Genomic DNA, 14,328 nt, shown 5'->3' on the forward strand with positions numbered 1-14,328 from the left:
TTCTAGTGCTATCTTATCTTTCACATCTGTCCAGCTTCCTGTTGACTGCAAATTGAACGTGCGTACCGCTTTGTTATCCAGGTTGCTAATAAAAATTAAAGATAAAGTGACCTAGAGCAACTCCCACAACCCCACGCAATACGGTCTTCCGTTCTGACACTGGGTGCAAGACGGAAGGAAACCACTCCCAGAGCAGAGCTGCTTACTGCCTCGCTCAGTCCACTTCCAAAATACAATTCAATCTCTGAAACCATGCTTTCCCTTTTTGCAAACCACCTTCTGTATTTGCCTAACAGCCACTACAGATTTTATCCTACCAGAGCGCAACAAAGGTGCCAAATTCATCATCTGTGAATTTCTTTTGGAGTGGGACCTCAGATCTTGTGGGGGACGCAAAGCCAAAGCCTGCTCCATCTGAAGTAAGTTTTAACCAATAATTCCTTTCACTCTTGGTTCTCGGGGGGGATTACATTAGCATCTGTAGACAAAGTACACAGAATCCTTTCATCAGATTTCTTCATTTACCAGTGTTACCGCACAGCTGTTCAACTACTTATTTTCCTGTCACCCACTAATAAGAGCCTAAACAGGGTAATTATTGCTTCCTACTTCCATGAAACTTGTTCTTCAGTACCTAAAACCACTCTTTTCTGTTTGTTTCCACAAAAGGGCTATTTAGAGTTTTAACCGCTGGGGCTTACCAGGAGACCGGGTCCTGTGTTACCATAAGCAAATGTGTCTGTCCCTCCACTTGGGAAACCCCTCCCTACCCCTCAGCCTGTGGGTAGGAACGCAGCTTTGTGTTGACTGAAAACAGCACACCTACAGAAGGTGAGTGGAGAACCATGCCTTTGAGGCCAGAAAAATCAATTCCTTGAGATTCCTTGAGCCAAATCATATTTCAGAGCTAGAATAAATATCATCTGGTCTTCTGACTTTTGCCTTTGCTCTATCACCATCTTATTAATAGCTTCAGTTCTTGTTTTTTTTTTCCTTGGCAAAGCACATCTTACCTCCTTTTATTCATGCCCTCTGAGGTATTTTCCTTTTACCTCTTCCAGGAGCTCATCTTCCTTAGGGGAGGAAGAGCCAAACGGATTGCCACATTAGCTTTCTCATTCCATGACATCACACTTTTAACTAGAGTGCTTTCAAATAGGTAAATTAGCTTCTAAGTGATCCCAGTTGTCCTACTAGCCTTTGCTACAATCCTGCATTAAAGCTCATTCAATTTTACTTACCTCTATTGCTCAATTAAGAAGAATACACAAAGAGAAGTGTAGTTCTGCAACTAGTAATTGCAGTCCAGGAGGGAGACGGGTTGTTCTGTTACCCACGATGACCAATCAACACACTATAGTACTTTTCCCCATTTACCCATGAGGGGAAACTGGCTGTACCTCACTTTGTACTACTTGAAGTAGCTATTTCTTGAAGAAGTAGCAAGAATAGTGATCCTCAGTTGCATAAGATTGCTTGAAATAGCTTTGCGCACATGTATGCCACCATCTGTACGCCCTGTGCTACACCAGAGAAAATATCTGTGGGGTAAGACACACATGGTTAACAGGAGCTTCTGGAGGAACTAAAGTCTTTGCTCCAACAGCAACTCCTTTATTTACTCATCTAGAAAAAGGAGAATGATTTTTGTCAACAGCAAGCAGCTTCACTTTCTCCTACACAATTTATATTAACATATGAAGAACCCAACAAGTCTTTGCAGTGTTCTTGCACCTTACTATGCATGTATACCACTATCAATATCACAGATCATTGCCACTTGTAGTTGTACATGCAGTAGGAGTCATAAAAGCAAGAAAAAAGTTTAGAGCTTCTTACCGGCTGCCCAAACTTTTAAAATTTCGCGTAGATGCTGAGTTACATATGCTGGTTCAGTAATTAAAGGCCAATTCTCTTTATGATCAAAGGCTGACCCTAATCACAAGGCTGGAGCCTGTGTCATACATTGCCACAGCCTTTGACGTATGCCTCAAGATATTTATTTCTTATTTTAATCACATTCCATTAACCAGCTTAAAATGTTGCTGGATTTTGGTTTTATGGCACAAGTTACAGCAGGAGTCGGCTCATTTCAGCAGACTAAGGTGATGCACAGAAATGTCATAATCTAAGCTTCCCAATTTCTATGCAATTTAGAGCCATTTCGAGATTAATCTCCCCCTTGTTCAGGAAAATCCTTATTGTAGCTGAACCAACAAAACAAGTATGTGTTGCAATAGTCTGCAACGAATACAGTATCACATTTGAGATGATTACAGTGTATGTAATCACTGAGACATACTTGGGATCCAGAATGACTTATGCCGCAGCTCCCCAGATGAACTTGAGGTCACTTTCTTTTCAGATGACCAGAAAGCTGCCCTTCCCCTCCACCCAATTCTGCACATAAGTACCATATTACAGAATCTGCCACAGACTACACATTTTCCACTAGTAAAAATCATAAGCAGACACAAGTGCAAAGCAAAATGTCATTTTATTTAAGTCAAGGACTATTTTCCTTCTAGTATTGCTGAAGGGATCACCTCCTGGGGAATTGATCATTACAAAGTCCCTGTCTAAAAGTTCAAGTGCTCTTGTTGTACATTCTTTTGAACCACAGAAAACATAATGACCGAGTAGGTGGGCAGCTACTTGCAGTTTTATCCCACCTAAATTAGCATTGCTTCAGGCTAGAAAACAATTCAAGTAGTAAAATCATGGAAAATGTTAACCTTTAAGGTCACTACCATATTTTGATCAAAAAGTCCTGAATGTATGAAAAGAACATTTGTACATGTTACGAAGTTTTTTTTAACCAGACACTGTCAAAGATGGCAGTTAAGTATTTTGGACCAGTTGTCAACCAGGTATTTAAGAATTCTATCTGAAGGTTTATTACCAATTTCGTTATGCAATTCACTTTTCACATTAAGCTCTTTAACAAAAGCAACATATACCCGCACCAGAATCACTGTAGACAGATTTAGTTTTATAGAATGCCCTTCTGAAAATTCATTTCAAAATAGAGATGCTTTTTCTCCAGAACTGTAAAAGCCATAAAAATGCAAAATATCTGTTAGGAAATTTTTAATCAAAATTATTCCTTAATGTTCAAAATAACATTTAACCTCCTACTTTTTTGTTGTCATCCACATATTGATCAATAGACTAAACAGGTAACAATGGTTCACGTTTTTCCCCCACCTGAAACATTTCTTCTAACACAGGCCCAAGATAGGCAATACAGAGATTCAGGGACATGGATTATGCATGGCAAAGGTAATCCTCTATCATTTTAATTTAGAACAACTCTGATTCTAGCACATAACTTTGACTCTCAGTTGTTTTCAATCTGCTCTAGGTCCAAGTCGCCGCAGTCTAGAGGAAAGATGCCTTCTTCGGTGCTCTCACAATCACTTGTGTCCTCATCGCTTTCACACACTGCAGCTGCTTTCTTATAATCCCTTGTTTTGAAGCTACCTTGGCATGACCCATGATGCCTTACTTCATCCAGCTGTTCTTTCATCGGACTGGAACCAGGGGTGATGATGTTCATGAGATCATTTGAGTCACATGGGGATGAAACAATTGTCTTCATTTGTGTGTCGTCATCATCATCTTCATAGTCAAGGGAGCAAAGACTTTTGGAATTTTTTAAAGTCTGCAATTAAAAACAATACATTAATATATTAACCATGACTGTACAGGCGGAGCAGAATAAATTCCTTAAATTCTTGAATGGATTGAGAGTATGTACTCAAAAATCTGAGTGCCACATATGTTTAAAGTAGTCCTGGAAACAACAAGGAGCATAAAAAAAAAGGAAGAACGGTCTTTACTTACTAGGTAATATGGCTTTGCGCAGATATTTTGCCTATGTAGATTCCCAGTAGAGAGAAAAAACTACCAGGCCCCTTTTTTTATGCCGAAAGATCGAAAAACCTCGCTTTTGTCAACTAAATGAGGAACTACAGGCACCCAGTTTGATGTATTAGCTTTCTGGCAAATGCAGAGCACAGCATTTGGTAACATCAGCATTTAGGTCAGACAGCTGCACTACAGCCTAGTCAACAATTAATTTCTCAAAGTTCCCAAGCACACAGACAATGAGCCCTCGTGCTTCACCTCAGAGACAAGGAGAGTCTGCAAGGCAACTGGCACATTTGGATAACCTCAGAACAGGAGAAAACCAAGCTTCAACTGGAAGCGTCTTGCTCCAGAGTCAGCTTAGTTTATCTTACATTTGGGTACCATTTGAACAAGAGCTCAGGAATCTGAGCAATTCTGTTTGAACAAAAAAAAATATCTATTAAAAACAGAGGGGCACTCACTCACCTTTATTCAAAGGAAAAAGAAAAAGAAAACCTCAGTAAATGTGCTACCTCTGTCCCTCAGATGAAGGAATAAAATGCCCAAGCTCCTCATCTAACTGTAAGGGATCCTTGACTGAATCCAAAAGCAACATTTAAGAAAAAAAAACCAAAACAACAAAACAAAACAGAACTATAGACATCAGAACTCAGGTTTTAATAAGTGAGAAACTTCTAAATTCTGCCTCATACAAGCATGCAGTGAGAGGAGGGTGAAGGAGTGAGGGCTCCTCCCAGGGGTGGTAAGAGCCAGGAGGATAAAGTTGTGGCTTTCTATACCTTACTAGTTAAGTGACTCCAGCCTCACATACACACAGCAATTGTTTTATTGCAAGTAGATCCACAGGGAACAAGACCAACTTTCACACCCATTTTCAGCTTCTTACCCCATTTTGTCATTCGTTAAGTAGTTTAGTTTTATTGATATATTCAGACAAAATAGGAACATTGCAACATTCCCAGTATGCTATATTCCAGATGCTTTTTCAGAGCACTGGATAACCTTTTGACTTCATCACTGCACGTCAGCAGCCACACAAGCAGCTTACTAATATCTTTGGGAGGTTTTTAAACAAAACTTTACAAATTCAGAAGAAATACTAATTAGTCAGCCTTGCCTGTATAGAACTGGATGATGGAGAGGAGAGAGGAAAACTCACTGAGGTGAATCGATTTGCCTGATCCCTTGGGGTCAATGTTACATGTGGAACTCCTTGCAGACAAGCCCACAGTCACTCTGCAAGTTCATTCAGTTCCTTGGACATCCCTACATCAAATCTACATAGAAAGTATATTTGAGGGAAAGATTGGGTAAAAGCAAAAAGCAAAACACTTGAGTTTTGGAGTTCAATCACAGCACAACTAGGCTGAGGAGTGCACAGCAATACTGGTATGGGATGTTGGTTCACCGGCACTGGTATCTCTTTATAAGACACTGCAGCAGTATTCCCCAAGCCTGCACCACATGAAATCACTTCAGTGGGATGCTCTTCACCATTGATCAGAGGTTTGTTACACCTGTATTGCACACAGCTCTTCTCTTGCTCAAACAACTTTGATATACATTAGATCATACCAAGTCATAGGTTTCAGGCCAGAAGGATCTATAAGGGATAATCTAGTTTGCTTGGACAGACACAAAAGAGACTTCATTTAGGAGTTGATTTATGCAACTCCAAGACCTGCATCCAAAGATCAACTTTCAGAAGAAAAAATTTAAAAAAAAAAAAAAAGACCATTGAACATAGTTCTGTCAGCAGTAATCCAACAACGTCTGTTAGCCACAGGTAAAAGCCACATCCAATTTTGCATGTGACTAGCATCAACAAAACTGATAACCTTGCATGATCAAAACGTTTCTATTTCCAAATTTCACTCCCCTATGAAAACAGTTTGGTACATTCCTGTTTTCAAAACATTTCTATATAGCTCACTTACAGCTTATTCAAGTACAACCATTTGAGCTCCTTTTTATGACTAAGAGGTGTGAATTTCTTTCATATTTACTTAAAAGTAAACCAGTATATTTTTTGAAGTAGAAAGTGTCAAAGGATATTTTAATCCTAATTCTATCTCATTGCTTTGAAAAAGCACATTTCCTGTTGTGTATCTCCATATAGGGGACAATATTTTCAGTTCTTTAAATGTTATAGTAGGTGCTGGGAAGGAAAGGGATCAAATAAAGGAAAGCTTTGAAAGTTCTGCTTTCAATGTTTTAGAAAGGAATTCCCAAGTCCTCCTTCAAAATATCTTTTATTCAATTTACTGCTAGAAATTAATCCAACCACACAGCTGTCTTTCTAGAAGGTTTGTGTACATAAATGGAAAATTGCCTGTTAGCTGTACTGTGCTGAAACCACTTGAATGGGAACTTTTAGCCCGTTTCAACACAACAGCAAGTGCATTCAACTGGTTCTTTGTTCACCCACTTGTCACAACCGCACCAAACTAAAAATAGGTGGATTTATTATCTCACAGCACAATCCCACTTCTTTCACAAAGCAAAAGGTAGAAATTGCAATGCATTCAAGCCCTCTAAACTGCAGCTTTACATGTTACACTGGTACAGTACCACACCTTTCAAGCACAATTGTGCTCAGTGGGGAGCCTGCGAGTACTTGCTCAATGGTCCTCATTTTATAAAGGATGCTGGACTAGCAAGACAAAAGAGTCCACAGTTGGCAATGGATAGAACTCAATCAGCTAAAAGTATTCTTTTGTGCGATGGAAAAAAAAAAGAAAAAAGAAACTCAGAGTTTTAAAAGAAGTGAGGCGATAAAATGTCTGAATATTAAGAAAAAAACACTTTGTACTGAAAACAATGGCAGGGAAGGAAATAAAAGAAATCTCTCTAGACCCTTGCCATACAAAGCAAACAAGAAAGGCCCAGAGTAGCTTGAAAGGAAACTAATGTCTGTACTCTTTACTAAACCCCTAGTTCAGAAACCCATAATACATCACTTTCCAAATATAAAAAGCAATAAAAAGCTTGTTTTTGTTTTACTAACAAAACTAGAGCATTTGCTACAGTAGTCAAGGGAAAAAATAAGTCACTTATGTGCATGAAAACCTAGTGTATAATGGGAGCAGCAGTTCTCATGCTTCTTCCCCATGCCCCCATCATCCACTGAGTCCACCCATTTTTCCCCCCTAAGTTTTGAATGGGGGTGGAAGATACAGCTGCTCTGAAGAGGTGCAGCTGCAGCAGCTGGCACAAAGCGAGGAGCAGAGGAAGCCTGAAACCACCAGAAGCCCTCAGCCCATCCTACTGTTTCTCAGCACTAGTCATCATGACAGGATGAGCTGCTCCCTGAAGCCATCAGCTCAGGAAGAGAAGGAATTTGTCAGACTAATTAGACTAGTCTATCTGGCTTGCTTTCTGTCCCATCCTGAGACTTCTGCCTATGACTGCACAACACAAGAGATGCTGCTTTAAGAGACACCGGCACATAGGGTTTCTCAACTCTTAAGGCCTCTACCAGGGATATGAAAGATGTGGGTGATGCAGTGATCCTCATGATGAGGAGAACTTGGAATAGCAGCAACCAATCCAACTGTAAAACACCAAAGAGGAAGCCCGAGCATGGAGCAACAATGTGGCTTTTTCTGTTGCTTCCCAGTACCTAGCCAGTCAATGGAGATGGGGAAGGAGCAAATTAGATGCGCTGCATTTCTCTTTGAGGGCTCCAAAGGTCCTTAATTCACTCCCTGGACTTATGTTTCTTATAGATAAGTCAGACTGGCTCAAAACCAAATGCCTTTACTGTTGGTAACTCATGCCATGGTTGAGTTTTAGATCAGAAGCACCACATACACCACGATGCGTTCTTATCTCAGACACTAACCTACCCCTAAGAGGTTACACTTTAGACTTGCAATAATGAAGTCCAACCATGGCACAAGTTCATTCCATTGAAGAGACTTCATTTAATGAAGTGAAGAGGGAGACTTAAGGAAGGGCTTTAAGTCATAAGAACAGACTCGCACAAGAGACATCTTAAACAGCTCATTGAATCATGGTGAAAAGCTGCTTTCTGAACATACCGTCACCTGACATCACATCCGACCACAAGATGTGAACAGTGTCCCTCCCCGTAAACTGAATTTTCAGTTCATGCATCTAATTACTTGTATTAATATTACCTGCAACAATTCAACTTGGAGACATGTACAGCGCTTATTTTAAGTCATTAGACATCTCAGCTGGTTGTATACATTAAAAAATATCCTACCACAGTCCTAATCCCTGCATTTTTACTATGCATAAAGTGAAAAATAGTAAGAAAAATGCTGTGCTTATGTAACAAACTATTAACCTTTCTGTGGAGTAAAGCTCTTGACATTTGACTCTGACTTTTCTGTCTTGAATAGCACTGAGCATTTGGTGAACACTTCAGTGTTCACAGATGACCTTAGCTTAGAGCTTGCAGTTGAGAAGAAGTACTGCTTCATTGGTATGAAGTAGTGCTGACAGGAGGAAAACAATATAGTTTTCTTCATAATGTTACATGCTTGAAGCTTGCCAATACATTCTAAAAGCTAAAAAACAAAGTTAATTGGGAAAGAATTTCTCCCTGCTCAAACGAGAAATCAAAGCTGTAGAAATACATTAAAGTTTTTAAATTCAAGTGTCTAAAAAAAAATTAAATACTTCAGGTCAAAAACCATTGCAGATTTTTAAACTATGCATTTGAAACAAACCAAAAGTGAAGCCTTTTTTTTTTTTTTCTTGCATTGAGCTACAAACCAAGTACTTAACAACATTTCTATTTATGTATTTCATGGAAACAGAATCAAATCCCTAGAAAATTCCTGAGACCTTCACGGGCAAAATCTAATCTCCAATCAAATTCATTTTGGGAACCAAACATGCTGTGCCCTTTTTGTAGCTCTGTAGTCACCCCTCACTTTCCTGGAAATTTGGCATATATTTTTATATTAGAAGATGCAATGCTTATTTCATGACCTATAACTAGGAAGCAAAAAAAAGCACGGAATACTGGATATGAATGAGAAAGAGCAAACAACCTCTACCATTTTGCCATGTAGTAGGCCACTTCACTATAATAACCATTCCTTACATCCGAATGAAATTACTGCTGCAGTTCTTGTAGTCAAATAAGGTAAATGCTATTTGCAAAGCCAAAGACCTAGTTAAAAATCAATACAAGCTGACATGCAGCAATATGGCTGTGACTTGAAATGAAAGTTGTTCAGTACTTTGTCTCTGCTGTATCTTCAAAGGTTATTTTAATTTTTTAGATGTAGGTGCCCAGGAAGAGAAGTAAACTGACATCAACTCATTTCACATCAGATGCTAAACAGCATCATGAAGTAACAGGCTTTCATCTTCCACTACCCAGACTGTTCTAGATTTAAGCATGCAGCTTCTGGTGTAGTCTACCATGGAAGCTGATCTATTTATTGGCCTAGATTTTTATGCGTATTTTTTAAATTGTGCCACGGTATCTTTCTCAGTTTTGTTTATGAGCTGTAAGAATTTGTGATTTAATTTGGCTTTTTATTTAGTGCTATTAGTTGAAAAAATACTACAGCTTAATGACATAAAAATATTTAAGTGAAATGCTAAATTTGTGTAATTATACTCACATATGCAAGAAAGCAAGACTGTTCATCAAGCGAGACAACTGACAAACCACTGGAATAGTTAAGGGTCTACAAATGAGAAAAACAAAATGCAAAAAGACTGGGGAGGATTGTGGGTCCAGTTGGCTGCCTGAGCACCACTGCAGTCCACACACATTGGATTCATTTTGGGAACAAACTCATGCACTGCAGTCTTCAGACCTGTACAGCAGCCTACTTGCTTAGCTAGGAAACTTTGTAAGACCCAATTAAAATCACTGCTATCACACCAAATTCCAAACAGCAACATGTGAAGACGCAGGCATGGCAGATCTCAAATACAGCAGGGATTACAGCTACAACAGATTAAGTTCAAGTTGAACACCTGCTTCCCCCTTGCCCCAAAGTCAGACATAAAAAATTATTCATGATACGCACTCCATGTATGAAATCAAAATTTACATTCAAACTAAATATCCTCTCCACATCTTTTCCTTGTAGTGGTTTGCAAAGATCCTCTAAACAACAACAAAAGATCCACAGGTCCCCTCAGAACTATTAGCTCACCCCCACCATGTGCTTAGTGTGCACATGTGATCAATTAAGTTCAACATCAAGTGACATAAACTAAGGTATTTAAGCAGATTACAGAATAGCTGGTCAGCCTAAAGGTGTTTCTCTCTAAAATGAACCTAAGCAGACAAAACACAACCACCGTTTTTTATTCATTCCTTTCTAAATTAAATTTTGGTTGGACAGGGGCAGTTTAGTGCAGGAAACTCAGGTGCTGGGGTTTAGCAGTTTCTACAAGCCCAGGGCCATTCATCACAGGGCTCTACTTGTTTGTTTGTTTTTAAAAGACAAATTGGAAGCTAAGTGAGTTAATGCAGTACTTTCTGTAATGCAGTCAAGAATATGATTCAACAGCAATACTAACATGAAGAGGGTGAACATATATGGCAGTTTTCTCCCTTATATAAAACACAGGCTAACATTAAACTGCATTTTAAATAGTTTATAGGATGGAATTTTAATTAAGAATTTGGCATCTTACATTTTCCGATGTGGTGAATTTGTGAACTGCAACCTTTTACCTTTCCTGTTTCAGTAAGTATAAATCATGCAATAACTTTTATTATGAGAATATGTGGAATTACATTCTACAAACATCAGGCCTACCTATTTCACCTGCATGTAATTAAGTAAAAATTTTCAACTATTCTTAGTACCAGTCCAGCAAGCATAAATACCTACAGATGCTGTGAATTATTCCAATAATAAACAGAAGAGGCTCACACAGTAGATGTAACTGTTCTGAACTGGCTAATAATCAATACAGTGTCAAAGTAGAAAACAATGACATTTGCTTTGTTCAGCTGAATAATACAGTATGAGACTTTGGCCAGAGAGAAAGATTAAACCAAGCAAGACAACTCCTAGACATGGCAGCAGTGTTCATCTGAAATGCACTGATGCATTAGAACAGAGGTTTCCTCAAAGGGAAAGGGGTACCATAGCAAAAAGGCTCAAAAAAAATCATTGAAATAGCAGGAATAGTGGCTGGGAAGACCAGTTCTAGCTTAGGCAGCAGCTGCAGCCTGGGGTCTCTTGCAGGAGCAAAGCAATTGCTCAGCCTTAAAGGAAACAACTGTCTTTGCACACTATCTAGAGGATGCCAGGGGGATGGGAGCAGTCTTTTTTCAGTGGTGCCCAGTGATAGGATGAGGCGTAACGGGCACAAGCTTGAACATAGGAAGTTCCATCTTAACATGAGGAGGAACTTCTTTACTTTGAGGGTAGTGGAGCACTGGAACAGGCTGCCCAGAGAGGTTGTGGAGTCTCCCACTCTGGAGACATTCAAAACCCACCTGGACACTGTCCTGTGCAACCTGTTGTAGGTGACCCTGGTCTGGCAGGGGGGTTGGACTAGATGATCTCCAGAGGTCCCTTCCAACCCTGACCATTCTGCGATTCTGTGATTTTTCTGCTCCCTGCTTGATCCTAACCACATCTCTAATACAGACAGTGGATTTATCCCCCTTATGGATAAACTGAAGAGCTGGACAATGTGGAATTGGTCTTCTACTGTGCTTGAGCTGCACAAGTTTGAGCAGCTTCAATGTGGCAAATCCACATCACCCAAGTGCATTAGTGAGTGATGGTGTGATGAACAAACAGCTGCAACATTTGTGTTCATGCAGGGATGATGAACACATCTGGTTTTGCAGTAGAAGGGCACAAGGGAAACAATGTAAGCACATGCTCTCTCCCAACAGAAATGATTCATGTTTTGCCAGAGTTGTTCCATCTTTTCCAATTCAAGAACTCTTACCTTTCCTTTTAGAGAAGAAACACAGGCTCTGAAAACAAGAAACAGCTTAAAGTGTGTATTACCAGCTTGCTTAATAATATGAAAAAGTTATTTTATAGACACTTCGTTTAAATAATGTCTAATTCATACAGATTTTACAAGTATGCATCTAGTTTTCCACATTTTAAAACCAGAAATAAGAAAGCACGCTCACATGATTAACATGAGCTACACAGAAATCCCTTCACACAGAGATATATACTAACCACTCCACAGTTGCTTGAAATGTTGATATCCCTGAACAGTATCAAAAAAGCTGTTTAACAAAACTATGGTTGTTTGCAGTACCATCTCTCAATATCTGGGGATTCAGAATTCAAAAACAAAGACCACCCTGGGTAGCCAAAGCTTTCTAATGCATTATTCCTCTGACAGATGAATTAACAGACTTGCATACTACAATCAGCTCTTAAACAACATAAACAAAGAAGTTACCTCCAAACCAGATTTCTAACTAGATGCATTCAAACAATAAGAGAAAAAGCTGTAGCTGTGATTCCACAAAACTCCTAATAGTCACATTTTGAAGTTCACTTTACCATGCCAAGCTGTTCTCAAGTAACAGAGTTTAAGTTGACTGATTATGCACCAGTGTAGCACAGGATAGGATTTGACCCTTGTGGTTTCAAAACATGACCATATTGGCTTCATTTCCTGCCATTTATGTGTCATCTATTTTTATAGAGAACTTCTATTCCTGAGCAGTTTAGCCAAGGTCTTATTCCTTCATGACTCTGCTGTGAGCTGCAAACAATTACTTTCACAACTGAATCACATATGCACTGATTTTTGCAGAGGACTCCCATGTACCAACTTCTCTTAAAATTCTGGCATGTTCTTTTTTTTTTTATCCTCAGGTCAAATATTAAGTTGATACAACAGGTCAAATTTATAAGAAATTAGAGAAGTAAACTCCAAATCCTGATTCTAAGGCTGCCCTCATTAGTTACTGACAGATGTCAGCCTCACCTATATTATTGGGTTATGCTGGCACTCCATCATAACTAGCATTTTAAGGGACTCTATAATTGGGCCATAAAGTTCACTTCTGCCAGGGAGGGGGGATGGGAGAGAAAGGGAAACACAACCTCAGCTTGGGAGCAGTTTCCCCTTCTTCGGACCAATTTTCCACTACAGGAATACCTCTCCAAAACAAAGCCTTAAGATCTTGTTATACAAGTGCACATAGGCACACATGGGTACATGCATACGCAGAGAAAGTACAAGTCCTGTTACAAATCTTTTGCTCAACTTGATGCAAAAACCACAATTTAACAATAAATTCTTGTAGGAGCATTAATTCAAACTGTAGGTGGACTCTTGCCACTAATTATTTCCAGAGACAAGTTGAACACAACACGTTTGTTTAGAAAAAACAGAATTAGTACTGTTCACCTTCAATCTCTTATACATGTACTCCATTTTTCTAATTTAGTATCTGATTTTGGACCATTTTGAACATTTCTGAAACTATGTGGCTCAGGAAGTGCTCTCGACATCAAGTGGAAAGCCTGCTATAGACTATTTTTAATACAGAGTCAACTTGTGCTAAAACTTATGTTTGCTAGATATGATTTGGACAAATTTGTTTATTGGTTAAAATACCAAAGCTGACAACACTTCAGCAGTTGATACTCAATGTGTTTTTTTTTAAAAAAGGTTAAGTCAGGAAACCACATATGTGGTCCTTTACCCTTCAGCTACACTGAAAAACAGCAATACATGTTTTAAAATACAGCATACCAAGTCAGAAGAGAAGCAAACTATAAGCAAATTCTGCATAAGATAATCAGCATTCAAAATCCTAAAGCACTGCAGTAACATTAAAACTAAGCTCAACTTCTCACTGTATGACAAGTCAGTTTTCCTCTATTTTGTAATGAAATCAGAGTTTGCATGAAAAAAAAGCTGTAACATTCAAAAAGGTATACATTCAAGTATTACACACACCTTGTTTTAAAGACTCAAATTTGTTTATACTACCACAACTTGCAAGCTTCCTAGCATACCATAAACACCTTTGAAGTTTTAGTCACATGGTTACTACTATAATGGAAACTGCAATCAGGAAACTCAGAAGTCTCATTTATTTAAAATTCAATTTCTGGTAATACTTCAGTTTTATTGCAGAAGCATGTGTCATCGTCAGCACATGAAGAACAGAGTACTTTCAAGTATATGAACAGATCAGCTATTTGATTATCTGCAGGCTAACCTTAACACCAAAGCATCACCTCCCAGATCACTTATGCAGAAGACATCTGCTTATAACTGTACTCCATTAAAAGTTGTGTCTAACAGCAACTTAAAAAAACCCAAACTTCTCTTCAGTTTGTACATACTTGAAAGAGCACGTAAACAAGTCAGTATTAGCCATCCTAATGGAAGAACAAATTGATACTATTAATTGATGCAGATAAATTCAAATCAGTTCATTTTCACATGCTTGAGACATCTGTTTTGCTTTTATCACACCTACATAGCAGTATATACCTGCAG

General features: G+C 38.8%; 1 protein-coding gene across 1 annotated transcript in view; it reads right to left on the reverse strand.

The window, feature by feature from the left end:
* Nucleotides 1-2,478: 2,478 nt before the first annotated feature.
* FAM53A (family with sequence similarity 53, member A) overlaps nt 2,479-14,328 on the reverse strand; it is a 52,034-nt gene continuing 40,184 nt past the window's right edge. The window contains 1 exon segment of the mRNA XM_009882532.1: nt 2,479-3,664. Coding sequence (XP_009880834.1) covers nt 3,341-3,664 — 324 coding nt within the window. The 3' untranslated portion in view covers nt 2,479-3,340.

The sequence above is a fragment of the Charadrius vociferus genome, unplaced genomic scaffold (genome assembly GCF_000708025.1).
Source record: "Charadrius vociferus isolate BGI_N301 unplaced genomic scaffold, ASM70802v2 scaffold213, whole genome shotgun sequence".
Lineage (NCBI taxonomy): Eukaryota > Metazoa > Chordata > Aves > Charadriiformes > Charadriidae > Charadrius > Charadrius vociferus.